Source organism: Chlamydotis macqueenii, chromosome Z, assembly GCF_036417535.1.
Source record: "Chlamydotis macqueenii isolate bChlMac1 chromosome Z, bChlMac1.mat, whole genome shotgun sequence".
Taxonomy (NCBI): domain Eukaryota; kingdom Metazoa; phylum Chordata; class Aves; order Otidiformes; family Otididae; genus Chlamydotis; species Chlamydotis macqueenii.
The window spans coordinates 66,306,146-66,320,381 of NC_141593.1; the positions used below are offsets into that span (position 1 = coordinate 66,306,146).

Below are 14,236 nucleotides of genomic sequence, written 5' to 3' on the forward strand. Positions count from 1 at the left end.
CAGATATGCCCTACACAGTGGAGTAACAAGTCAGATCTACCCTACAAGCACAGCGAGATTGTGCCTGCTCGTGATCCGTAGCACTGAACCATGTCCAAAACCTAAGGTTGCATGTGTTAAGATTCCCTTTTCTTGGTACCTGAAATGAATGGATTAGCTTTCCACTGATATTTACATCACTTTGTGGAAGACATACCGGATTGTGTGTGGTTCGACCCAAGGAACAGAGTCATTAGCTTCCGGCTTCCATTGACAAAAGTTAGCAATGCCTTCCACCCAGTTCCCAAGGCCAGCCCTCCAGGAGTCCTTTTCTTTTGAAAGATGTTTGGCTGTTGCCGTTTTATTAGCTGCACTATCTAACCCTGCTCAAAGCCAATCTAATAAACACAACACTGAAAGCATCAGCAGCTCACGTACACTATGTAATCCTCACTGCTGATGTTGGGAAACTGAGCTGGTATCAACAGGATTACTGTGTAAAAGCACTACACTCTCAAAACATGGTACATTTTGCACTTAACAGACATACCTGGTGCTGTATCATAACACTGCTTATGACATTTAAAAGAACCCATGTTAAATACATGTTGATGCATGGTGACTGTTGGGACCACGATGCCTATTTTGAAGTGAGGAATGGCTCAAATGAGAGCAGCACAGTGTATTTGATTTCTTGTCTGTCAGTGAAGAATATTTTCTTTATGGATCCGATTCCCTGCAGAGTCAAGTGTGTGCTGTGCCAGCCACCAGCTGCCTTGCTGAATGCAGCTGAAGCTCCACCTGAGACAGAAGCGTCACCTCCTCTCCTCCTTTATCCTATCCAATGACAGAAAGTGACTTAAACTTCTGCCAGGGTTGCATAGGAGAAGCAAAAGTGACACTTCACTGAGGGCATCAATCACTGAAAATATTCTACCTCCTTCTTCCCATGCAGCAAAGTATGCTTTGCACATTCAGTTGTGCAATCAATCACAGCTTGGTTCTGGGAAACACTGAACAACCCTATGACCGCGAATTCCCCCCGCACCAGTGCAATTACTGCCTCAGGAGACAGCAGAAGCTGATGCAGACACTTAGCAAATTTGCCCACAAGAAATTCTTGTTCAAGAATACAAAATTGCATATATTCATCAAAAGCATTGTGATAAAAAAAAGGAATATGAGGACAGATTAAATGTTATTTTTCAGCAGGACTCCAAATAGAAAAACAGGAATGTTTCATGCATGTTACACAAATAGCTGGCATTTATAACACACATTACCTCATATCATTTGTCAGAATGAGTCACTGTTGGGGCTTTTTTCTTGTTTGTGTTTTTTAAGGTGAAGGTATTAGCATGAACTGTATTACTAGCAAACTTTTTGCCACACAAAACAAATTACTCAAAAGGAAATTATTTTTTTTAAAAGCCTAACATTGCCTAAGCAGACAAATAAATTCCTCCCTTATGCCTGCATTTTTGTGCACAGATTTAATTTTCTTTTTTCATAAGTATCATATAATGCCTCCTTCCCCTAGTAAAACAAAATCAAAGCCACAGTACTTTTAAATAATGAGAAACAAACAACTAACAGGATCTCTTAGGCTAAATCTCTGATAATTTATACTACACAGGTTTGGGTTTTTTTTCAGTTAGTGTCTGAAAACAAGAAAAGGCAAATGAGGAATGCATCCTGTACAGTATATTAATGACTAGTGGAAGATGTTTCACCTGATAAAAAACCCAGTATAATTGTAGAATAAATGTTTTATGTTGATGCACAAAAATATTATTCTTCTGAAAATTAAAATAATGTTATTTGTAATACTGACAGCATAATGAGTTTTTGCATTAACATCTTTTATATCTGCTTTTTTCCACTTTAAAGTATGTAAGAATTAAACTGTAAAACAAACCCTGAAGTGACTCAAGGTAAGGGAGTTTTACAGTGAGCAGAATCCAGCTCTGTGCAGCAGTTGTCCCCAGCACCCGCTCCCTTTTTCAGGTGAACAGTGCTCAAGACTAATATACAGCCCAAGAAAACACCAGACCTGTTATTTGCTCTGATTTCTGTCCTATGCCTTTGATGGTCTTACTCACAGACTGACATAAAACAGACCTATGAAGAACTTCAGACTCCCTGCTCTGAGGCAAAATTAACTGTACCGATGCTGTTCTAATCCTCTTCACCCTCCTTCTAGTAATTGGTGCAGAAGCAACTGATAAAAGTCAGCACAAATACTGTGTTCGATTACATTTTGGCATGCCTGTTAATACCAGCCCTATCCAGTCAAGTATTTTACAGAAATTTCATAGGACATGTGCAGAGCGGCTACCAAGGAAAATTCTCAAAGGATTTTGAATCACCGATGTGAACAGTATGCTGCACGGGGATGCTCTAACCCTGGAGCAGTATACATGAGCTCATTCACAGCAGTGCAAGATCTGTATGCAGAACAATGCTAAAACAAACCTTCTCCATCGTATATGTTTGAGCCAGCACTGCTACAGAAGGGCAAGGGTGGTTTCTGTATCTTTCTGCCTACCCAGATCCTGGCATGGGCTCTCCCACCTGTATGCAGAATACAGATTCCTCATTTAAACAGGAAAGCTTTCAAATACTTAGCACTGGTGAAATGGGAGCATCTTCCTTTTTCACTTCCTTTGCTCCTGCAGCCAGCGCAGATGTGGGCTGTACACGATCCATAAAGAGCACTCCCGGTTTTCTTTTGTAAGAAAGACCAGATCAGGTGGGTAGTACTAATTGTCAACAACAGTAAAAACATGCAATAATCAATGATCTAACTGATAACAAACAATTTCCATGTTGGAAATTCAGTGAAGTTTGGGCTTTGGTTTATTCTGTTTTCCACTAGCACTTCTGAAAACAGCTGTCTCTGAGAACCGTTCTCCCACACCACCTTGCCAGTGTGCTCCGGCTCTGACTTGGAGAGAGGACAGGCAACAGTACTTTGTGTCAACTAGCTAATTCTGCCAACCTGCGAAGAGGAATGTGGATATCCAACTAAGAAAAAAGCTGGTGCCAAAGCCCAGACAGAACATTTCAGGGACTTTGCTTCTCTTTAGGATCTAGCTGTCTACTGAAAGCTCGCCTTTCTGTGCTTAAACTCTTCAGAAACTAGAGGTTTCTAGTGGTTCCACAAGCACAGACTACAAAAACAACTAAGACTTGTAATGCACGCAAGAAATACAGGAGTCTGCATGACTGTAGATAAACAGCACATTGTCTGTTACCGCAAGTGCTTTAAGTTACGTGCTGAAGTCAGAAGCCTACGCAGGAATCAGACCCCGGAGGTCTGCCGGATCCAGGTACAAGTCACTTTAGAAAAGCTACCGGACAATCTGCTGGAAATAGTGGTTTCCTTGCAGAGTAGCAACGGGCTTTGTACTGACAGCTGAGGGGCACTGAATGTTTTAAAATCACTGCTGATCTATACAACCCATGAAAATCCAACTTTTTCCACCATTAACAGCTTGCTAGAGCTTACGGACTATATAGCTCAAAATATACTTCCTAAAAAAAAAAAAAACAAAACAAGGCAAGCAAAACCCCTTCAGTGTAACTGAACCCTGTCAGATTAGGAAACGGCTGGTAAAGGGATGACTTAATTCTTAGTAAAGGAAAAAATAACAAGACACTGTTGCCTACTCTTGATTCAGAGAAAGCCTTTTTAAAGCAGAGAAAATATGCAAACTACATTCAAGAATATCAGGAATGTGAGCAAGAACAAGTAACGAAAACAGTATGTTCTATCTACAATCAGTGGATTTCCTTTAGTTTATTTCCATGTCTGAACACCACTGGCATCTCTTTAACCAGACTGCAGTCTCATATTTCCTTAGTGCTTCATGATGAGCTAAGAATCAAATGGAACAATTGTCACAAATCCTTTAAAGAACTGGAAATCAAACTATGCACAATAATGTTTTTAAAACTTTTATTTTTTTTATATTTTCTACCGTGGCAGAACGTGACAATAGCTTTTTTTTTTTCCAGATCCTCTGAATTTTACAGTCTGAATCAAAAAATGTCATCGTTTAATTCAGTGTTTCATAGATAGGAATTGATTGAATTCACATAGCATCAGAAAGCACACTTATACAATATGAAGTATTTAAGTGTTTGTTCCTTCCTTACTTACTTGGATTTTTAAAAATTATGTAAATTAAACCGAGTGTTCTAGATTTTCCTCAACTCAAAAGTTGCACAAATAATCCTGTGAATTACCATCAGTGAACGAAGAAATAGCAACTAAAGAAAAACAGAACATATTCCCTAAAAGTATGTACTACTATCCTGCATTTTTCTCTAAGGCTAACCAACTTATCTCCTTGCTCTTAAAAAAAAAAAGTCTATATAAGTTAAATTTTCCAGATTTGTCCGACAATGGTATTGGTAAAGATTTACGTAACAGCTGGCAGCTGAAAAGCCAACTCATTGTTGTAGAAAAACCACACAGTCCTTCTCCATTTCAATAAAAACAATTAACTTTATTTTGTGGTTTCTTATTATTGCTACTCATACAGGGACTTGCGTGCATGGATCTTGCGTATCACCTGGCTAACTGAACATTACGTGCTTGAACAAGAAGCCTATGCACTGCTGAGATACACTTTATTTTAATGGACTCATCGACAGGCTGAGAGCCAACACTTGAATTTTAACACTAGTTATTCTTCTGACTCACTGGTGGCTGATCCTTAGCAGTTCACTACATTTCTAATTATTACAAATGAAATAACTTTAAAATAAGCAATTTATCTGCCTCTTCTTTAAACACCTATTTTGAGTAACTTGTCTTCCTCTGGAACTATTTGAATCACAATCTTTTAAGTCCCACATCCAGAAGTTCATAATGCAATTCGCCCTGAGAAGATTCCCAATGAAAGAATAAATAAGCAAGCATCTTTTTGAGGGTGAAAATATGTTTTAGATGATTGACTCATTGGTAAGCTCTCACAGCCTCTGTACTGATTCTGCAGTTCGAAAGAAAATAAAAAGGAAAGCATCCTCATAGCACTCGCTAAGGAAATCGCTGGTTGTTTGATGACAGCCAAACAACTCCATGTGCGACAGCACCTACGAAGTCCAGCTGTCTAAAGCGGCCACCCATCCTACTCCACCATGCTTCCGAAACCGCACGTAGTCTGCGCCTCTGAACTCACGCCCGGGAATCCCAGGTTCTAGGTAAGGACATGCTCCCCGCAGACACAGGTGGAGGAGGTGAGGAGCTGTCAGTGCTACACGGAGACGTGTGAGGCCAGGACGAAGACTCTGAGCGGGGCTGCGGCTCCCAGGAACCAGGTGGAGGTATTGTCTGAGCCCTCGCTGCCAGTTGAAGGCACGGAGAGACTTGAAATTCTCCAGAAAACGTTCATTGAGCCGTTGAGACAGACCCTCTCTTTCCTCTGTCAAAGCCAGACCTCCCGTCTGACAGACCCGCAGGAAGCCCGCCCGAGAAGCAGCTCCTCCGCAGAGGAGGAGGTCTCGGCTGGCCATCTCAGCAGGGTCCTTGCAAACCACCGGGAGCCAGCCAGCTGCCACGGGAAAGCCAGGGTCACCTAAGCCGATGCTCTCTGGGGAGGAGAGCCACCGCCGCCGAGCACGGACCCGCGTTTCTGACAAGCCGTCTGTGCAGCCCGTGCGGTTCACCCGGGGAAGGGGCGCGGGTGGCGAGGAGCTGCTCCCGCAAGGGCCGCCCTGCCCCGCTATCCCCTCAAACACCGCCCGCGGAGACGCCGCCGCCCCACGGGCGACCTACCCACCTGCTCCGTCCCTGGTCGGTGTAGCGGGTGAGGAAGAGCCCGTCGAGGTCCTCCTCCAGCTGGCCCTGGAAGCCCAGCTGCAGCACGTAGCGGCGCCCGGCCCGCAGCCAGCCGCGCAGCTCCAGCACCGCCACCTCGCCCGCAGCGTCCTGCCGCAGCCCCGCCACCTCCACGGCGGCGCCCGCGTCGGACAAGGGACCGCGCACGGCGGCGGCCCCCTGGCTGAGCAGCCCGGAGCTGTGCAGCACCGCCACGTCCGTGTCCTGCCGGCAGTGCACCGTGATGTTCACCCGCCCGCTGAAGGCGAAGGGCCCCGCCTGCCCCGGCCGCACCCGCGGCCACAGCTCCAAGTCGTAGTGGAGCGGCAGGAGGTGACGGGGCAGGCGGCGGACGGAGCCTCCGCCGGCGGCAGCGGGGCCCGGCGAGGCGGCGGGGCCGGCGGGCGAGGCGCTAGGTGGCGGAGGCGGCGGCGGCGCCTCCTGCCGGCAGCGTCCGTAGAGGGCGGCGAGCGCCAGCAGCGCGGCCAGCAGCGCCAGCAGCAGCGCGGACAGCAGGGCGCCCGCCCCCCGCCCCAGGTACAGCCCGCCGCCGCCGCGCGCACCCATTCCCGCCGCGCCGAGCTCGCGGGGCGGCGGCGCCGGGCAGTCCGCGCGGGCGAGGGCGGGAACGCGGGCTGGGGGAGATGGGTGCCCACCCTCCCTCCCAGGCTCCCGGGGGGGGGGGCAACCGGGAGGACCCCACTTCCCGCCTGCTTAAGCAAGCGGCCTGCCGGGGGGAGAGGCGACGGCAGGCAGCTGAGCGGCGGTTCCCAAAATCCGCTGGGCGCAGCCGGCGGCGGGCGTGGGCGATGATGCTGGAGGGGGTGCCCGAGGACCCCCCGGGGATGAGTGATAACGGCGCCGCCCGAACAGACGGCCACGCCCGGACAGGCGGCCCCGCCCGGACAGACGGCGTTGCACAGGCGGGAGGGTCCGGGCCGGGACCGGGCCCGGGAGCGGGGCGGTGGCTTGGGAGCTGCCGAGAGCCCCGGTGCCCCGGGAGCGGCCGTCGGGCCGGAGCAAAACCCCGGAACCCGCAGGTGTTCGTACTTTTTCCCCGCCGAAAGGAATGGCCAAGGAAAGGATTGGGAAAATGGGGGTTCGGCGCTTGAAGTGTGCCGAGTGTTGCAGTTAGAGCGGATCGGCTCTGGAGGGAAATCAGCATGAAAGATTTGGGAGAGAGGCACCCAGTCTGGAAAATCTTCGGTACATAAAGAAAAAGCGCGACCGAAGTGAGTGTTTGATAAATCGACCTCCTTCAGTCGTTCCGCTGGTAAGCATGATAAACACCTCCACGCTGTACGTACGTACCTGACCCCGTTCCGATCATTGGGATTAATCCCGTGTTCCCAGTTCGACACATACTTAAGGGGTTTGCCGAGTTGAGGCCAGATTGCCAGCGAGATTGCAGAATTAAACCTTTGTCACCGTGTAAAACTTGCCTCTTGGTTTTGCTCTGTCAAAAGTTTTAAGTTGCGGTGAGCCATGCGTTAACAGGAGCCGCAGCCAAGAACAGTGGCCCTTGTGTGCCATTGCCTTGGACATTTTTTAATCTGGGTTATAAACAGATTTTTCCCACTCCTTTTTTTTTTTTTTTAATTCACCCCCCTGCCCCCCACCCTCTCATTGTTTTGAACCCAAGTCAATTCCCTTGGGCTTGTGGTTCGCACAACAGCCACTGTCACCACCAAGCAGCTCTGTTTGCAAAACCGAGGCGTTGGATTAGGTATGACAGCCTATTCCGTCAGCAGAGTTAAGGCTAAGCTGGCTAAAGTAAATTCTCCTCAATGACCTAACACTAAAGGTTATCCCACCTGCTAATTTATTTGTTAGTTGAGATACCTTTCCCATGGTCCTGTACAGAGCGCAGCTATTACTTTCCTCACGCTGGGCACAGCAGGGCTGGCTGCTGCAGGCCTAGGGAATAGCTCCGAGCCACTGAACAGTTTATCAGTGATTTTTTTTTTGTATGGTAACTCTGTCAGTTGGCTTCTAAGCTATGGCAGGCAATCAATAGGACTGACAAACCAAGTCTTGCAACTGAGGATATGTGGGAAAGAAGTGTATCGTGTTTTCACCAGTTTGCTTAGCAAGAAAAAAAAAACTGTAACAATGCACTCTTAATTGGAATGAAGTTTTGAAAAAAAGTATTTAAGGATTTAATAAAAAAAGGATGAGTGAGTGCATGAATCATTTGCAGCATGTTCCAGACAGCATTTGACTTTCTCATTTGTGAAATTTAATGTTTTCTGGTTGTTACTGCACTTAAAAACAACTTGAGTAAGTATCAGCTTTTCGCCAAATATGCCAACATTTTCAGGCTTGTGCCTGGTGAGACGGTATGAAAGTGAGCAAACATTTGACCAGAAATAGCTTGCAAGTGGATTTTTTTTAAATGGCATTAAACGTCAGTAGATTGATATTGCTTAATATGATGAATGGTGGCGTTTTCAAAGTGGTTGGCCCTATTTATTAAGTGTTTTACAAGCTTTCGTATGCTTGGTATTTTTCTGGAAGCTTCACTGAAATGAACCAGGAATGTGGTATTTGTCCCTGGAGTGCTAGTCATACTGAGATTTATCAGCGCTCTAGGAGGAATAGCAAGTTAAAGTCTGAAGGAATGACATATTGAGATACTGTGAACCATTTCTCCCCCATGGAGTTGGACTCACGGAGTTGGATGAAGGACATGTATCTCCTCTCGTTTCATCTGCTTTTGTTGCAAGTAGGGCTCTTGGATGGTATGCAAGCCTGAGATTGCAACAGCCAAGTACAGGAAATGTTTCACGAAGCTTACTTCAGCCGTAGAGCCGCACAGGGAGCTGAACGGGAAATAAGCAGAACCTTAGAGCATGCTGCTTGTTCTCGTGTTGCTATGAGGAGGATAGCAGAAGAGAGAGCAATGGCTGTTTCTGGTGGAAATAATCTCTTTCTCTGCACTAGGCAGGTAACAGCCAGCCTGGCTGTCCAGAACAGTGGGCAATGCTCAGTCTTTGTCAGGACTTTTAAACCTGTCTTCTGGTGCACCTCATGCGCTCCAGCCACTGATAGGTATTCAGTCCAGGACACTAGAAGAAAGAGGCCCAGCTATTCTGAAGTTCATTCCCTGGAAATGCATGCCCTTTGAGAACCGGGTCCTCTGTACTAACTGCTTTGCTTTATAGGTCCTCTCCTTTTGGGACACCCTATCTGTATGTCTCAACTTAACCTTTCTGGCCCCACTGTCCTAGGAAACTGCCTGCTTCTTCTGTGCAGACAGTTAGCATTGCAACAGAGCATTACTATTGCACATCTACAGCAAGCACCATTGGCTCATCATCGTCATCATCATCATCATCACCAAAAAAAACCCCAAACCAAAACAAAAACTTCAGATGCCGAAAGATTGTTTTTAAATCTATCCTCTTAGCTTATAAACCAAGATGTTTGCTGAAAATTGTGATGTGCTGATTTTTCCATAACTACTGAGAAATAAGGACAATTGCTTTCTCACCGTTTTTTTTTTGCTGTTAAAATCTTCATTAAACCAATCAGACTACAGGGCACCTGAAGATTACTGGTATGAATTCACATGCTGGCAGGGAACTAAACACCCAAGACTTCAACAGCTTTAAAGCTTACAGGTAGTCTTTATCCTCAGAATCTGGGTATTATATTTTGCAAGATACACTTCTTGAAGAAGTTCACAAAGCACTCCTTGAGTCTTTATCAGTACAACAAACCTGTGCTTCACTGCAGAATGTGGCTACGTGTCAACTTGTGATCAAATTGGCCAGAGCTCTGCATATCCCTGCAGACTCTAGAGAGCCTGTTTTCCAGGGCCTCTTTCTGTCAGACCTTTGGCAGAAACACACTAAGGCTTGAGCCTGATTTATAAATGGAATATAACAGGTCTCCAGTTTAACCCTTCAGTATGTTGTTCTTGCATTCAGAGCACCGTGGCTGTTCAGCATTCTTGTCTTAGGGCAGCCTGCAATCCCATTGCAGTTCTCTGTTCCTGCTTGCCACGTTTGCTCTCACAAACCCTAAATCTAATCTTGTCTGATCCCTAATCTTGTCTGAACCATTCAGACAAAGAAGAGGAAGATCTCTGCTGGAGCCTGTATGATTGGCTGGCAAATAGTTTCAATATTTTTGGCAGATCTCTGTACTTAGTGGCATGCAACATGGCACAAGAAAACCTATATGTGACAGAAGTCATGGAATTGTTTCAAAATGCATGAATTACAAAATATAATTCTTTTGTGTGGATAGACGTGGGGAGGAGAGGTACCCTGTGGTGCTGTACAAATTGGTTTCCTACAGAGAATGTGACATAGAATAGGATATAGAAACGGGATGTTTCTGCTTGCAATAGGATAGGAATAAAGTTCTCACCTAGAACTAACGTCTGTTAAACAATAAGACTGCTGGCTACTAGAACCTGTCTTTGGTGCAGAAAAGATGGTAACAGAATAAAATATGTGGATCAGCCTCTGAGTGGCTCCTGCTTTTAATTAAAAAACTGCTTCGTGCCTTTGTCTCTGTTTTAAAAGCTGTAGTTAAAAAAGCCACAGGTTCTTGCAGCACTAATGCTATAGTAGATGCCTTTGAGGATAACTCAGTGACAATAACAGAGTTGGGGAAATATTTCTAATCTTTCTTTTTTTGCAGATCTGTGACTGCAGGCTGATCCATGACACCTGCGTGTGCTGTGGTGGTTTCTGAGATGATACTGGGAAAGCATTAGGAGAACACAGTCAGGATGCGCTTCTGAGGATGATGGACATGGTGATAGGAAGATCAGTGAGAAGATGACTCCCAGCTGATGGCAAGGTGAGGAGAAATGGTAGGAAACCACAGGGCTTAGAAGACAGCAGGCTGTATCAGTAGTTTACTCAAGGGATAGTGTCTGATGATTAGGGTCTAGCTGCAGGAATGCTACAGTTTTACTAGAAATTCAAGATGGGGAACTTGTGCCATTTGTAATCAATCTATCTACAGCATCAATTTATCAAATCTCTATGAGGGATAGAGAGACATGTCACAAAAAGGAGAATCCCAAATTCTTGATGTCTGCTACAGGGGTGACAGAAGCAGAGTCCCCACACCAAAAAAAAAAAAAAAAGAAGTGGCTAAAGACTAAGTTAAGTTCAACCTAAGAAAGTTTGGGTGCATGCAACGTATGTTATTAGTTTGTTCTGTAAACAGAAAGAACGATGTCAGTAAAGTAAAGAAATTAAATGGGCTGCTAGCCACTTTCTTCACTCTGAAATTAGTAAATCTAGCTGCAAGGCAAGAAGAGAAAGAAGCCTAGCAGGCAGATAAACCAAAGCAAATACCAAGGAAGAAGCAAATATGTTCTGGCAAAGTGTTCAAAGCTTCAGGCTATGAGCAGTTCCATGCTGACATTGGGGGAGAGTATGGTTTTGTAGTGCTGGCCCCTCAGAAGGAGGGATGACCCAGGCTTCTTCCCACTCCACCACCTGGCAAACCTTTGGTATGATCTGTGGTGACTGAACTTCATGCAGTGAGACAGTCGGACAGGTTTCAGAAAATTGCATTCTTGGACTTGGCATGAAGAAAGAGAAGCTGTTCAATGACAAACTGGATAAGCCACCTATCCTTCTCTTATGGCTTGTCTACATCACATACCAGTATATTATTTCTTCAATTGTCAGCTAGTGACTTCTGGGATAATCCACTCAGTTACTTGGAGAGAAAAACGTCTGCTGTATTTCTGGTGAATTTTAGTCCTTAAGGCACTTTTCCCACAGCTGTCCCAAACTGGTTTCATTCGTATCTTGAGGGACCTCTTTGGTTTGCTATACTTCCTTTACTGCTCTGGTATCATACTCAGTGTCACATCCATCTTTAAATACCAGAATGCCACTACATCTCTGTCTTTTTCAAGGATTTATTGCTAGAATCACACACCACTCTTGGCCTTACCTCAGTCTCACCTGGTTCTGGAAGGACCACTGCACAAATCATATATTTCCTTATTGTTTGGGAAAAGGAGGGGATCACATCCTGTCTCAACAGCATCACTGTAAGGCCTAGATGCAGAGAAGTACACAGCAAAATGAAGAAAATGGATGGAAGCCTTTCCAGGGGAGTATCCACTACTGTGGCAAAAGAAAGGGCTCTTGCACAAGAACGATAGTGGACAACAACCGGACATATGCACACATTTTCAATTCTTGCCCGTAACATTATGAATAGATCTTGTTTTCTTCCCTAGGGTCACTCCCAATGGGAATGAAGTAACCCTACAAGCACAACTGCAATTTTAACCAGAACTTAAAACCTGAATTCCACAAGATCCGTGTCCTACCCCCTGAAGCTGACCCAGAGGAGAGATAAACCTCAAAGCCCAAGCAGATGTCCAACATAACTATTCCAGGATTATCACGGGCTCACTTACAAAGAGGAATTTTAAAATAACTTTTATTCTGGGGACCTCTTGGGAAGCTATTGGAAGCTTTTCAAGCAAGCTCAGTTTTCATTGCTAACCCCACGCCCATTATATGGACGTTCCAAATGATGTCCAGAATGAACAGTCTATGCTTTGTAGTGTTTCCTTTCCTGAAGTATCAAATCCTCCTGGTTTTGATTACCCTTTTCAAGCATTCCCTCAACCTACTCGTTTAATATTCCCTCAGTCCCTCATTGCATGACTTCTTCTCTCACCATGTGTTCAAAACAGTGCCTGTGCCAATAAAAGGTGAACTCCTAGCATTTATTTCTGTAATATTACAAAGTGTTCTCTTTCCCTTTCAGATAGCTACTGTTCCATACTCTGCTTCAGCTGATGGCATCTCAGAGGTTATAAACAGACACTTCACAGCAAAGGCTTTTTTTCCTGCTGTGGTTGATGCACAAAGATTAATCTCAGCATAGAGAGCTTCACATCTCAGCAGCATCTTGAATTTGTAGCTAGCTTGAGCCTCAATAGGGTATTTTTCCATAAATCAAGACATTTCAAAATGCAGAGGAATGAGTAACAAGGAAAGTGAAATTATAAAAACGCAGGATGATCTTGGCATGAATCATAGAAGGCAAGAAAGTAATTCCAGAGCTGGCAAAAAGCGGCACCATCACTGGCCTTCTACTGCAGGAAATTTTTGGAGACAACTGTGTAAAGTAGCATCACTCATATTTTGCTAATACTCCCATTGCTTTCTCTGCATCTTGGTCAAACTGGAGATAACATATTTGAAAGTCACATGAAGCTGGGGCACCTCTGTTTTACATGGATTAGATAAAAGCGTGTTCAGCACACATTTCCCCCGAAAATTGCACAGGCAAAGGTGGAGACATCTCACCTACATTGAAGAAAGAGTATTACCTTTGTTGTCTTGTATTTGTTTAGACATATGTATCCCTCTTACTCCATCAGATTAATTTCTACTCTATGCTGATATGTAAGAACAGCATGGATTCTGTAAAGGATGAAAAAGCACTGGTCAAAAATAATCACTCTGTGTTTTATTCATCCCTTTTGTCCACCACTCTATTCTCTCAGCTCACTTTAGTGTGGTACTAACCTAGGGGTTAGGCCCTGAGAACTTGTTTAGGCAGACAACTCATTATGAACTCTTCAAAGGCACCATTTCCCCTGTGTTTGTGTGAGGAGATCTTTGGGATTCACAAAACTCATAGGTGGAGCTGAAGAATCACAATAACATCATCCGTGAGACATGATCTGCAAAACTTCGGTTTCTTTTCTCTGGGTCTGTTTACTGGCATCATACAATGTGGACTAGCCATTACAGATGTTTCTTCAACTCCCAGGATGGCTGATTTTGCAAAACATTAATAACCTCAAGTGCAACCTTTAACCTTTCTGCCAAATTTGGCTCTGTTCTCCTTCATCCTTATTCCCCTTTTCATATTTTTGTTGTTAGGGCTGTGAGTATTTTCTTTCTTAAAGTTGGATACAAACAAGAGTACATTAGAACCCAACCCCTTAAAATAATATTTCCAGTCTCATTTCAAAAGACATGGACATCTCAAATGTTGAACCCTAACATCTTGTCTCCATTTGGATTTGGGAAGCACAAACAGCAGAACACAGACTTCACATCAACTTGAGTTCTTTCTCTGCAAGTCTCTGGATCATAATCCCTGGCCAATGCTGTCATAGGATACGGAGTGGGTGCAGACTAGTCAGAAAACCAGTATAGACAGCGGTGCAATTAATATGGTGCTATATGGATGTACAGTATTTAACCACTGCTCCTCTGGGCCAGGAAGATGTTGTCAAATGGAAAAAGCAAAATAGAGCACAGTGAACAATACACTTTCCAAAGAAAGATCTGCCCTCATCTTAACCCTTCCATTACCCCTTCAGGAGCTATGTCTCCTAATACAGATCACTTTCTTTCCCCTTGGTAATTAAGTTTCCCTTAAAAATTCTGTTTGAATGGTAATGCACACTAAATTACA

At 44.8% G+C, this 14,236-nt stretch overlaps 1 protein-coding gene and 1 long non-coding RNA gene across 2 annotated transcripts in view; one reads left to right on the forward strand and one right to left on the reverse strand.

Moving 5' to 3' along the window:
- LVRN (laeverin) overlaps positions 1 to 6,481 on the reverse strand; it is a 37,803-nt gene extending 31,322 nt beyond the window's left edge. The window contains exon 1 of the mRNA XM_086770592.1: positions 5,769 to 6,481. Within this exon, the coding sequence (XP_086626718.1) occupies positions 5,769 to 6,373 (605 nt within the window). The 5' untranslated portion in view covers positions 6,374 to 6,481. The remainder of the gene's footprint in view (positions 1 to 5,768) is intronic.
- On the forward strand, positions 6,235 to 12,530 carry LOC147596379 (uncharacterized). Its single transcript, XR_015261443.1, has 3 exons — positions 6,235 to 6,343; positions 10,460 to 10,621; positions 12,030 to 12,530. It is a non-coding gene; the product is annotated as an uncharacterized LOC147596379 (long non-coding RNA).
- The last annotated feature ends 1,706 nt before the right edge of the window (positions 12,531 to 14,236 follow it).